The sequence below is a fragment of the Lagopus muta genome, chromosome Z, assembly GCF_023343835.1.
Source record: "Lagopus muta isolate bLagMut1 chromosome Z, bLagMut1 primary, whole genome shotgun sequence".
NCBI classification, from domain to species: domain Eukaryota; kingdom Metazoa; phylum Chordata; class Aves; order Galliformes; family Phasianidae; genus Lagopus; species Lagopus muta.
Window position 1 is genome coordinate 35,018,752 of NC_064472.1, and position 12,997 is coordinate 35,031,748.

At 37.0% G+C, this 12,997-nt stretch overlaps 1 protein-coding gene across 6 annotated transcripts in view; it reads right to left on the minus strand.

Moving 5' to 3' along the window:
* APBA1 (amyloid beta precursor protein binding family A member 1) overlaps positions 1–12,997 on the minus strand; it is an 81,255-nt gene that overhangs the window by 4,910 nt on the left and 63,348 nt on the right. For 4 of the 6 annotated variants that reach the window (XM_048931292.1, XM_048931287.1, XM_048931290.1 and 1 more), the window contains 7 exons: positions 12,507–12,546; positions 10,249–10,394; positions 6,819–6,851; positions 5,617–5,703; positions 4,879–5,064; positions 2,363–2,542; positions 1,282–1,494 (listed from right to left, as the gene is read on the minus strand). In XM_048931292.1, coding sequence (XP_048787249.1) covers positions 1,282–1,494; positions 2,363–2,542; positions 4,879–5,064; positions 5,617–5,703; positions 6,819–6,851; positions 10,249–10,394; positions 12,507–12,546 — 885 coding nt within the window. The remainder of the gene's footprint in view (positions 1–1,281; positions 1,495–2,362; positions 2,543–4,878; positions 5,065–5,616; positions 5,704–6,818; positions 6,852–10,248; positions 10,395–12,506; positions 12,547–12,997) is intronic. The other 2 variants (XM_048931291.1, XM_048931293.1) reach the window with 2 other exon arrangements.

Here is a 12,997-nt window from a genome sequence, read left to right on the forward strand (position 1 = left end):
AGCAGTTTTTTACAGCTACAAGTGTAAGTACCAGCTACCATAAGAGAAACGTCCACAAAAGATAAGCTGGTTGTTTCTGTTTTGAGAAAATACGAATGCGCTTCATAAAAACAAAACCCCACCTGAAAGGTTCTGAATCAAAGAAGCACAAGTCATCACAGTTTTAGAAACAAAACTTATAAGGGACAGGAAACAAGTATGGCTTACATGAAAAGCCTGAACTTGTGGTGGACTTAGCTCCACTGAAGCTTTCTGGGAGACATGTAACGTGATTTTTCTTTCCATACTTCACAAATGCAAGACTGCTTCTGTCAATTTTTTGTATACTACACTTCCGGGCTTTCATTTCCACTTGCAGAATCTAAAATGTCTGGGTCAGAAATCTGTGCATCTACTTCTCACTATAGCACAGCATTCATGTTTTGGAAACCAAAATGGGAAATCTAGTTCCTGTGCCCATGCTACAGCAGGGACACCTCCCAGGAGATCAGGTTGTCCAGAGCCCCATCCAACCTGGCCTCAAATACATCCAGGGCATCCAGAGCTTCTCTGGGCAGCCTTCTAGTGCTTCATCACCCTCTGAGTAAAGAACTTCCTTCTACTATCTAATCTAAATCTCCTCTCTTTTCATTTAAAAGCATTCTCCCTTGTCCTATCACTATCAGATCATGTAAAAATGTTAGTCTCCCTCATTTTATATCCTCCCTTTAAGTATTCGAAAGCAGCCATGAGGTATCCCTGGAGTCTTCTCTTCTTCAGGCTGAATGATTTTCCAGGTTGCAAGTGCTCATTGCTTGCTTATGTCAAGCTTTTCATCCAAGCAGAGTTTCTACAGAGGATAAACATGTTCTTTTGTCTTTTTTAATTTAAAAATACTTCAAGATACATCAAACAAAAAGCCTCAGCTCCACTTCAGCCAGAGGCAATAAAACAGTTAGTATAGCTTATAACAGTATTAGGCAACTCTTTCTCCCACATACATTGTTACATAAAATGTTAAGAGCCTTTAGACATCTATCGATAGACATCTGGCAGCATCTAGTTTTCCAACAAAATGTTCTGATGATGTTCTGTACATTAAGACATTAAGTTCTGATGTTAAACTCTGTAAATGCCACAGTTCACCTCCTGAGAGTCAGAAAACTGGGAGAGCACAATTTGCATCACACTTTGAAAATCACCAAATGGAAAAATTCAAGAAGAATTAATACTTAATTGTTCTACACTTACTGCTTTCCTACTATGTAACCCTTTAAAAACATCCAGAAACATTCTCTGTACCTTTATAATGCTCTGACATGTTGAGAGAGGTAAGCCAACCAGACTGGTCCCATTGATTGACATGATCTGGTCCCCTATATTCAGCTTTCCAGACTTCTCTGCTGGTCCCCCATGCATCATATTGGCTATGATAACTGTAGGCAAAATGGATCCCCAGCCAGACTCCACAATTACTACACCTAGGATTTCTCCTTTTTGCTTTTCGATGTAAACCTGTATCATAAGAAAAAGTGCATCAAACAGAAGCTTCTTCTCAAACACAGAACTGACTAATTGCCCCTCCCTTTTCTCCTCCACCTTCTGGAAAAAGAAAAAAAAAAAAAAAGTTTATCTATATTTACTAATATTTATATATATAAAACTCCTCCATATATTTTATAAATTAACAACACACACCCTTCGCTATTTGCAACATGCCTTTCTAATTCAAAGGCAAACAGAACAGTTGTATTCAAACATTAAATAATCAACAATACATAGATTTTGCTTAGTAAAGAACATTCCTCATACAATTTTTTTTTCTGCAGATGAGCAGAGGGAACTGGAGGGGAAGAAACAGTGATTACTGTGTGCTTCACAGGACAAAGTTAAACAAGAGGAGTTTACAAGAGCTTATGACTACACATTGGAACACCACATGCTGTCTGTTGCAGTGGTGCACAGGTTCATATTTACTACAAAAAACAAAGCAGCACACCCCTTCAGCAAAAACAATTCTTTACAATCTAGAGTCAGTCACTCCATCAGTGCCAACATGAGTTTTACGCTATTTACTGTAATCTCTAAATTGTATTAATTTTTAATCTGCTTTAAATTCATTCCGTTAGCATACAATATCAAACATTTAAAAAATGTTAGATAAAAAGAATGCAAATCAATTCACTTTTCACACATGATAGACTTGGTTTGCTCTGTTTGCCTTTGATAGAGAAATGATGACAGGTTGTCCTACTGAGGAGGATATTCCAGATTCATTTAAGTCATTTGTAAGAAATATTAATGCTTTTCTGATTTGTGCCTGTATGGGCCTGCAACTAGTACAGAGAGTCTTAATGTTGTTAGGAAGAAAAATGAGACATACATCTTTGCAGTTTTCAGATTTGGAGAAGTGAATGAGGTCATCATTGTACATGTCCTGGGTGTTGAGCAAGTCACTATATTCCTTCTGGCTAAGGTCTTCTGGGTTGATTCCATTCGCCCTCAGAAACTCCTGGTATGCTACACTAAAGGCTTGACCTATGGACTGTGCAATCAGCTGTGCCTGCAGCAATTCCCAGAGAAAAGAAAGTCAAAACATTCTGACGGTCCACTATACAATCACATTGTAAAATGGTTCAATCCTACAATGGCAAGTCACAGTTAAAAAAAAAATACTTGTGCACTAAAAATTAAAGCTTTACAAGATGTCCATACGTTCTCTTGAGAAAAGGAAATCCTGCCACAGCTAGGAGTCACTAGCATAAATGTAAAGGCACACCTGCTGCAGTGACTGAAAAATAGAAGGCAAAAAACAACTCTACCTCCCACCTGCAGTTCTTCTCAACCTTGCAGCTTCTATGTGGCTCTCCTGTATAGCAGAGGTAATGCCACTGATGGAGTTGGAAACAGAAGTCAACTGGGATCACTACCCTTTGAGGTCAAAGTAAAGTTAAAAAGACAGGTACTGGACAGTAGGGGAAAGCAGCACACAGGGTGCAGAGTACACACACAGATGCTGTGTGTAACAGGAATTGTAATACAAATACCACTGTGTGGGGGACAGAAGCTGGCTACAGTCTGCACAGAAACAGTCCCTTGCAGCATGATGCTGAATGGGGAGAGGGGCTAGGGAAGAGATGGACAAAGTGCCATGTTTAACCAGACCCTGGGGATGGCTTGTTATGAAAACTTCTGCGGTGTATTTTTGTACAGCTTTCCAACTGCATTTTAAGGTCCAGTTTGGTCCCCAGTAACAAAAAGTTTCTCAACTCCCAGTTAAGAAAGTGATTGTATTTCAAAGCAACTCAAGATAGCACTTAACTTGCTGATGAGCATAGCATGATAGCTAGCGCTGAGAACGCGAATGTCTAGACTAGCATTATTTGCCAATGCTCAGTTCAGTGAGAAGAACAAGATGGCACAACAGTGGGAAAACAAAGAGCTAAGCCATAAACGCATATTTTATGTATGTTCATACGGATATACCTTGTCTCCAAGAAGAGATCAATTCCCATTTAAACAGCCACTATTTGGACACATCAGTAAGAATCAGTTCTTTTGGATATTCAGCCAAAAACAGGACTGAAAATCTAGTGCTACCTTCCTTAGATGAGGACATTTTGGCCAACCTCCACTGCTTACAGCAGGCTGCCAATTTTTTTTATGTTCTTGGACAAAATATTGACAGACTACTTTTATCAATGCTTCTGTCTTCATTTTTCAACCTCAGTGGAGGACTGACATATGTACATCCACCTGCAGCTACACAATTCATCTGAACATAGGCTCATATTAGGTTCATCATTACGTTTAATCAGCTGCTTATTCAAGGAACTTTCCTTCATCAAAGTCCTTGCTGATACACCATGGAGTAGAAAGCATAAAAAGATTTTAAAAGAACTGATACTCCCACTTCTGTTAACTATTTCAGTATATGCAAAATTGCACCACAAAGTCTTCCTTCAAACTAAGTGATGTGCAAGCCACAAGAACAGGAAGTAAGCTATTACCTCATCCTCCCTAATTTGGGCAGGATGCCTTCTGCAACTGGCATCACTTCTGGGATCTGTAAGTAATTTACACGCAGTTGCAATTCTTCTTTCATCTCCTGCTATGTGAACCATTTGACTGGTATTAATATGACAGTTGCCACAGAGACAGTTAATATATTTTTACCTGGAGGCTCAGAACTGGGAGTTTTTATCTTCCCAAATTTTTTGAAATACTGTGTGTAAGCTAACCTGATTATGAGACCAACAACTCTATCTCTAGCCACTTCAGTCTGTGTTTGACTTTATATGTCAGTAACCCAGCTTTACGAAGTGCATAAAACCACCATGCTACAAACAGCGCTTGTGAAAACAGGATATGAAGGTTAGTAACAAGCATGTTAAACTTAGCAAACCTACACCACATTCATACAGCTGTCATGACTACTTTGGGGGTACTAGAATTAAAAACTTTCCTAGCTGCCTTTTAATACAATAGCAGCATCTACTCTTCAACTCAAACGAAAAACAAACAAAACAAAAGGATGCTTCTCAGATGCAGTAATCCATGAGGTGACATTTAGATCAGAAATTCCCTAGGAAAGCAAGCATCTTCAATAGGCATTCATTCTTATAAATGAATTATGAACTTGCATAAGTAAACTGTGACAATGGAACCTCCTTATCACTGTTACAGAAAGATAATGTGGAAACTTAAAAATGGGAAGCTTTTCTATAAACATCAACTTTGTGGTTAAAATGTAAGATCCAAACATGCCAACAAAAAGCAAGATGAAATATCTTGCTGCGATTAATGAACAAACAGGATCACTTCCTAGTGGACTTCAAGCCTACCAAGATGCGCTTACATTTCCACCCCTAGAAAATTATGAGACAGGTAATTCCTTACATCCTCAGACTCGAAGACATGGCAAATCATTTTGTACTGTCTCTTTCCATCCTGGGAAGGGTGAGATGCTTCCACATTATCCTGGGAGTTAGACCGTGGCATTCTCCTACGAGCCATCAGAACAACTATATTCCCTATATCTGCAATGTAAGAAATGGTCCGCAGAGGATGATCCATCATAGTTTCCTAGGGAACAGAAAAAAAAACAATCTGAGAAGCTGTTTCAGTGAAGTTTTTACTGGACTCTGAGTACTATGTCAACATAAGACCTCAGTTAAGTGAAGCCCATACAAAGAAAGAAGACACCAATAAAAAACAAAAGTTTTGCTTTCCAAAGGAATAAAGCAAAGAACATGTTTTATGAATTCAAATTTACACAAAAACCTCAATATCAGAACCTGAATATGCTGGGGATGTACAGATTCAATGTGCAAAGCACTACAGCTTTCAAATTATCACAGCCAACCATTCCTGGCTACTATGGGCACAACCAATACTTGCCACATGACAGCTAATAAAAAGTGAGCTGACTGCAGTCAGTTCACCTGAAATTTCTAATAATTTAACTACTGACATACCAGAAAATTGATTATATGACATGGCTCTTGAACATGGATTTCTTCCTAAGAAATCCTACAGGGAAATAAAAGAGCCAGCACTTCTTTAAAAACAACTTCTGGCAGACAGGTGAAAGTCTATTTCAGTAGCCTACTGTTACAAAGGTATCCTTGTGTATACCTGTGTGTCTGCATTCAGTACTTTAATTCTTTGTGTAGAAATGAAGAGATCCACTTCAGTCATGGGTTGAGATTCCCCTTCTGGAGCCTGCAATTAAATGAATTAGAGTCAAATGCACACACAAAGTAGCATCCTTACTAATGATGTTAGATCACAAGCAGGGGTGTACTAAAACACAGTCACCAGAACAGCAATGCAAGATAGAGTATTAGACTGCAGAAGCTAAAGAGAAACACAAAGATATGGAAACTACATACGGATTTATGAAAGTGAATTGGATATCAAACAATTGTTAACCCCATAAAAACTTCCTTGGTATCTTTACTGATCCAATAAAGTTATATGTGACTGCAACTTGAACTGTATAGATATTTCATGCAAATTAGTATGATTCTCCCATTTTTGCCACATTAGCAATCCCACTTTAAAGAATTTTTTTTCACACCAGCAACAGAAACACCTAACAGTTACTCTTGCCTGAGGAACTTCTTTTTAAGCTTACAGCGACTGCTCAGACCAATGGAAAGAAAACATACCAAAGGTGGGTCTAAGCAATTTGTAGGGCAGTTCTGGTAAGAAAGCCTTCACAGTCAGACAATGTACTAATCAAGCATCAATCCCAGCACAGAAATAAGATGTGTGTCAGCAGAAAGCCAATGCTTGTAATTTATTTTTTTTTTACAAGTTAAGATTTGTTAAAAGGTATTTAAAATCTTCATAAAGAAAACTTATTATTAAAGTAAGCCATTATCAGCAGATTACCATGTATATGTAAACTTTTTTTGCATCCAGCAATTTGACACATCTGTGAATCAAACAAATAATTCTTTATCTAGATAAAAGATAAAATAAAAATAGATTTATTTTTAATCCGTCATTTTACAGAGTTACAACCTTTTCTGTGTTAGTCCTGTTTCTTTAGCATGGATTTTAGGTACTGCCTGTAACCATTTGATAATTCCAATTTTTACTCTACTTCTAACATGAAATGGCTAATGATAAGCAACAAAAAAAGGCCAACCAGGCAACTGATTTCTGAGAAATGTCAACTTGTATGGTGGCTCAGAAATAATCTTAAAAAAGAAAACAAACAAAAACTTGCTGGATGCAGAAAATAACACAAAATAAAAAGAAAGGCAGAAAAATCTCCCAGAAAACAAAAGAACAGGCATAAAATAAAGCTGATGGAGTTTGTACTGCACCTTCTTCCTGCTTTTGGCTAATTTCTGGGCCATCTGCTTAGCATGGAATAAACAGAGACAGGAGAACGGTTAGAGAAGAATTTACAGAGACTCCAAGTCAAGCAGGAATCTGCATGCTAATGCCAGGGCTCACAGACTTCTAGCTGCTCTAAATTAATCCCAACTCAGATTAATTTTCTTTTTCTTCACTTATCCAAGTTTATCATAACCACTTTAAAACATGAAAAGAAACCACACTGAGAAGATCAGTCAAGAAACATACAAAAGCATTATTTTTTTTCCATTCAAGATACTGCTCTCAACAAACAGGTTTTTGCTTATTTGCTTGTTTGTAAGAGAGGAAAAAAAAGCAGCTCTCCCTCATTTGCAGTAGTAGGAGCCATGAGTACAGCCTTTGAAGCAACACCTGGATAGACAGTGAGAGAAGAGTTTTAACCATTTTATTCCATTGTTTTCTGATCTAAGGAATTTAAATTAGAAGTTGCCTAAAACCCCCACATCACAATCTTAAAACCAATCAAACAAAAAACAAACAAAAAAATCCCACATTATAAAACTTCAGTAGTTTCTCCCAGAAGAACAGCGTGACAGAAGCAACAGAAGCTAACCTTCACCTCCGTTTTCTCCTCCTCACGTGCAAATATACCCAATGCCAGCATTCACATTACATTTCTGAACAAAGATTTCCTCTGACAACTGCATATCACCATGGTTTTTTCTAGAAAAGCATGTACTTCATAGCTACAGCCTCCTAGAACAGTCTCTTGTCACTGATTTGTCACTAGTTCCACTGAATTATATCCAAAGATATACTGCCCCACTGCAACAAGTGTATTTACACACTACTGCTGTGACAATAACAACACAAACAAACATCACCTTTCTTATGATCTTGCAAACATTATTCAAACCAAGGTGAAATGAACTTATGAACCTGCTTACTAAAGAAATGCAATACTCATTAAGCACGCAGATATCCTTTTACTTCCAACAGTTAATGCTAGCCAATTAAATTTACAGGCATTCTTGTGGAGGCCTAGCATTGCAACATTCATGAAGAGAAATTCATAGCTAGCTGCTTTTATGAAGAACAGAAAGGAAGCCTCAACCAAGAGACACAAAGAAAATTTACATAGACGCTCACCTCTTTATTCTGTCAATTTTAGTGTAAACAAATCTGAATGCAGCTACTGAAATTTTAGACGTGCTGCTTATTTACAAACATGAAAAAATATTCTCACATAGGTTTTTAGTCATCTTTTCCAAATGGAGTAATATTGGATAGTCTGGTGATAACAAACCACTGCAAAAGCAATTAGAAGAGCTTCATGCTGCAGGCTCTGCATTATATTAATTTACATTGGTACTGAGAAGTACTATCCATATGTTGAATAATAGAGTCCTGGTATACACTGGGCAAGGGGGAGACACTAATGAGACTCAAACCCTTCTCCAAAATGAAGATCCCCTTCCACACAATTTTCCCCTCCCTCTTCCCCCAAACTGTACATAATGATCGACCTCACAAAAGTAGAAAAGTATAGGCTGCAAAGACGAGAAATTCAAAATTCTGCTCTTTGTTCCAATGAGAGTGTATACTCTGCATTACTCTTTTTGAAGAATGATTTTCAAGTATTTCATAGAACTGAGGTGATGACATGGGGCAACTGATACTAAGAAGTGATTTGACACTACACAGAAATGTCGTGAAAGAAGTTACAGTTCACAAAAAAAACCACCACCACCACCTCATCAAATTAGGATAATTTCACACTACAGACTATCAGTCAAATCTTCTTTATTGTTGTTTTGCTAATGAAGATCAGAAGATTATTTCAGTGTGCTTAGAAAGAAGCTACCTGATTTAAACATAACGATATATTTTTTAAATACGAAGAGCCTCTTCACCTAAACAAAATGTAACCACATAATACTCGCAATACTCAAAATCTTAAATCTTTAAATATCAACAAGATTTCACTTTTCGGCTTAGATATTCTCAAGCCATTTAATTTCTACAAAAAATGTACTGCAACTTATCAAACACATGAAAGATACCTGGTAAACAAAATATGTGGAAATTTAAATTATTGGCGCATCTTAAGTTACATTTAGCAATTCAATTATTTGATAGCTCAAATTTGACAAATCTCCCGATGAAAAATAATACAGAAAGCTGTTCCTCTGTATGCAAATTGTAGCATCAGCTCTGCACAAATCAGATGTGAACTGTAAACACAGAAGTTTTTTTTTCCTATACTGCCATAAGTATTAAACTTCAAGTATGAATTTCAAGTAAACAACATTGTTTTCCATGCCATTTAAATGAGTAAGACTACAGTCAGAAAACAGTTCAATTCCTCTCCTAAAACTAAAAGTACCTCTTGGTGGTAGTATGAAATCAATTAAGCTTGATGAATGCCTTCAAAGCATTGTATCTGTTACAACTTATGTTGACTTCACGTAGTTATATGTCCATGCAACAAAACCCTCAACTCTTCTGCTTTTATCTGCAGAGGTACTTGTTTAAAGAAAAAGTATGAAGAACTGTTTTCAAAGTTTGTTCATATTTTGAAGGAATTAGTATGTGGTCTAACTGCTCATCTAAAAGGAAGCATTAGAAGAATTATTAAATTCAAAAGGAACACACTGAGATTAGGAGGTATGCGAACACAACAAGCCTTAAACAAAGCTGTTCCCTCTTTTCCAATACTCTGAAGTTTACAGATTTTTCTAAGATCTGTCTTAATTCATAAACTTTGGCTATTTAAGTAGTGATTAACCTAGGAGCAGGAACTCTATTTGTCATAATGAAGCTCTCACTAAAACGTTTGGCTTGAATGGCAATCGCCAACAAAATCAATCAAAACCAACACCAAAGATCTCAAGGGGCAGAGGGGCACATTTGCATTTCCATCATGTAGAAGAACATAATCTGCCAAAGAACTGTGCAATGGTATTGTGTGCCATGCAGTAAGCAAACAATTTTCTGAAATTCACTTAGTTTCAGAAAATTATGCGCACAAGCTTGCTTTTACCAGGTCAACTGTACAACTGCTAGGACCTCTGCCCTATGACAAATTTACTGTAACCAAGAACATGCAAGCCTGTTCATTTAAATGGATGTATAAATTATGGATTTGATGAGTGAAATAAGCTGAACAGATTCCTTCCATGTTGAGGCACAGCAGTGCTGAGGCATAACAGAAACCTCAAAAAGAACTTTATTCTGCTAATGAATTTCTTAGACTCTTTAACTTTTCTTTATAACTCATGTTCAAAAAGCAGCACTACGTAACTGATTTACCTTGCAGAAAAATAAGGCACTTAACCTTCCTGAAACCACAGACAACCCCACACAAGAAGACTACTGCTTACATATCCACAATTTTAAGGTACAGCATGAAAAGTAGCCGGAATCATTCCTCACCTTGATTCTGCTGACAGCTTCCTGAGCCTGCATCATTCTCACATTCTTGGAGGGAGTTTTATCAGACAGGAGCTGAGTTGAACCAAGATAGTTGGCAGCAAAAATGATTCCATCAATTAGGTCTTCAGGATCGCACGGTCCAGGAACTGAAACAAAGGAGAGAGATCACTGCAGAAAATCACACCGAATCATGGCAAAACACAACACTGACAGCTTGAGCCTGCACCTGGTGGCTGTAAATGCTCCTCTAAATTACTACAGTTTCCCATGACAACATGGCAAACAGTTCTTTCAGAGCACACCACGTAAAAGCTCTCAACATCTCTTCCACAAAAACTGTAATCATTAATCCAATCTGTCTCTTACAATAGCTCATTCTTCTTGAAAGGAATCACCTTATGGCAAAATCTCTCAGAGCTTTTGCTGTTACAAAGAGACATGGTAATAAGCTCTTCCCTCATCCACCAAAAATCTCCTTGCAATTCTAAGACAGTTATAACTAAAAGAGAAAGGGTGCAATTTAAGAATAGCCATCAGTTACTTGCTCACTGTCAGCCACAGTTAGTACACGGCAGAGGAACCTCCCTGGCAATGCTTTACAGGTACCAGCACCTCCTCTTATCAAGGAGACTGATAGCCCAATTAAACAAATTACTTTCATCTCACAGGCCTTTAAAAATCATCCTCAGTCTCAACAAAGATATTAAGGGAAAGTACAGAATGCAGTAAAAATGTTGCTACATATGCAGAGCGCAGGATGTTCCAGTGGGAAAAAGCAGCACTGAAGTCCCAAAAGATTATCATCTGATTCCCATCAACTTCTCTGGAAAGTCAGAGGGTGAGGAAGTACTCAATGCCTAACAATTTAAATCATTATAAAGCAGCATTTGTTATCTGCAACTTTTAGATATAATTGCCAAACACACCACACAAAAACTGTGTATCTAAAACTGCAACTGTATGTTGCAATTTAACACATTGCTACATGTTAAAATTGTCAGGATCCCAAAGGAAATCTGGTCGAGCTGAGCTTCTTGCTTCCTTAGAAGTGAAGAAAAGATAACTGATGTTCAAGACAAGTGAAAATGTATATCCTCTTAAATAATTCAACTGGCAAAAGCAGTTGGATTTGAGGGCTTTTTTAAGTTTTCTATTCTAGGAGCAAAGCAAAAAAACCCAAAAAACAAACAAAAAACCCCCCTAAAATATTAGAAAGGAGTTTTCATTAGCTCAAGGCTTTTTTTTTTTTTTTTTTTTTTTTGAAAAATGGGGCGATGGAGCCCAAAGTTTAACATTATTTACAATGCCAATTCTGTTTTAATTATAATACAAGAGACCAACAATCACTTAAAACAAGCATGAGAAACTTGAGCCCTGAAGAAATGCAAGTAATTTTTAATAACAGAATAACAGATCTAAGAGATTAGTAGAACAATCAATTTGTAGTCTAAAGGGAATGGCTGATAATCCTACTAATCATTTAAATACAGCAAACTGTAAAGCTATCCAAGAAATTCCAAGACAGTCAAAACGACCAACTCTATTTCCAGCACTTTGTAAAGCACACGTTGCAACTGCTAGTGGGGCAAAACAACAAATGAAACTTCAAATGTTTGGCTTCTGTTGTGCACCCATAACAACATAACTGAATTTATTATTTTGTTTGTCTGCATGGAGTGCAGATTCACACAAAAGGTAACATGAGTTCAGGTAGTAGGTAATCCGTTTTCTCACGTCCTTCTCAATAAACACATCCCTATTACAATCTGAACTCTAATACAGGAAGCATTGTGTAATTAGAGGACAAGTAGCTGTAAAGCAGTGCAGATCTCCTCTGGCAGGCCTACCGATTAGTCCCATTAATTCAATCTTGCTAATTAATCCAACTGAGATTGGAATGAGCATGACACTTGAAATTAGTGCTAGACAGAGCACTACAGTCATCTTGCTTAACCTCTTTTCTTTATTCATCATAAAAAATTTAGCAGTGTTTTATGAGATTCTGATAAAAGCCTAGTGGATCAGACAGGAATTTGGAATGAAACACTAAAAAACAGAATGTATGCATATTCCTGAAGTTCAGAAAGAGCCTAATAGGATTTAGCTCAGGCTACAGATTGAAAACAGTTTGATCTAAATCGGTGCACCCAACTCTAGTAGCTTTTCTATTCAGCAAATGAAAATAAAATTTTATGCATTATAAATACTGGAATTCTTAAGAGATGCAAAAATATTTAGAAATCGTAGAACCACCTTACCTTCAACATAGGTTGGAAATGAAGCCAAGCTTTTTCTGGACTGTAATTAAGACAAAGAACAGAGCATGTGCATATACAGATTAAAAAGTTCTCCATGCCAAAAAGAAAAAAAAAGATATTAAAGGAAGATTGCTGTATATTAAGATTTACTATTCTATCTGGTACTTTCAGACTTGAACCAGGTACGTAAGTTCAGTGTATTCCATTTACATGTTTAGCTATCAGGCAAAATGCTAAGCTCAGTTTTCAGTTACATGCTGGTATCTGTTAGCATATTAACTATCAAATGGTGCTCTGCTTTCACTAATCAAAAGGTACGCAGGAAAACACATCACACCTCAAAGATCAGAGTTTTCCCACCACAAATGAATGCCATGTAGAATCATACAAAATTACCTTATGCTTTTTTATGACCAAAACCATCAGCTCAGTTAGTTATTCATTAACCAAATTTTGTTATTCATCACGATTGTTTTTACATGTATCCCTCA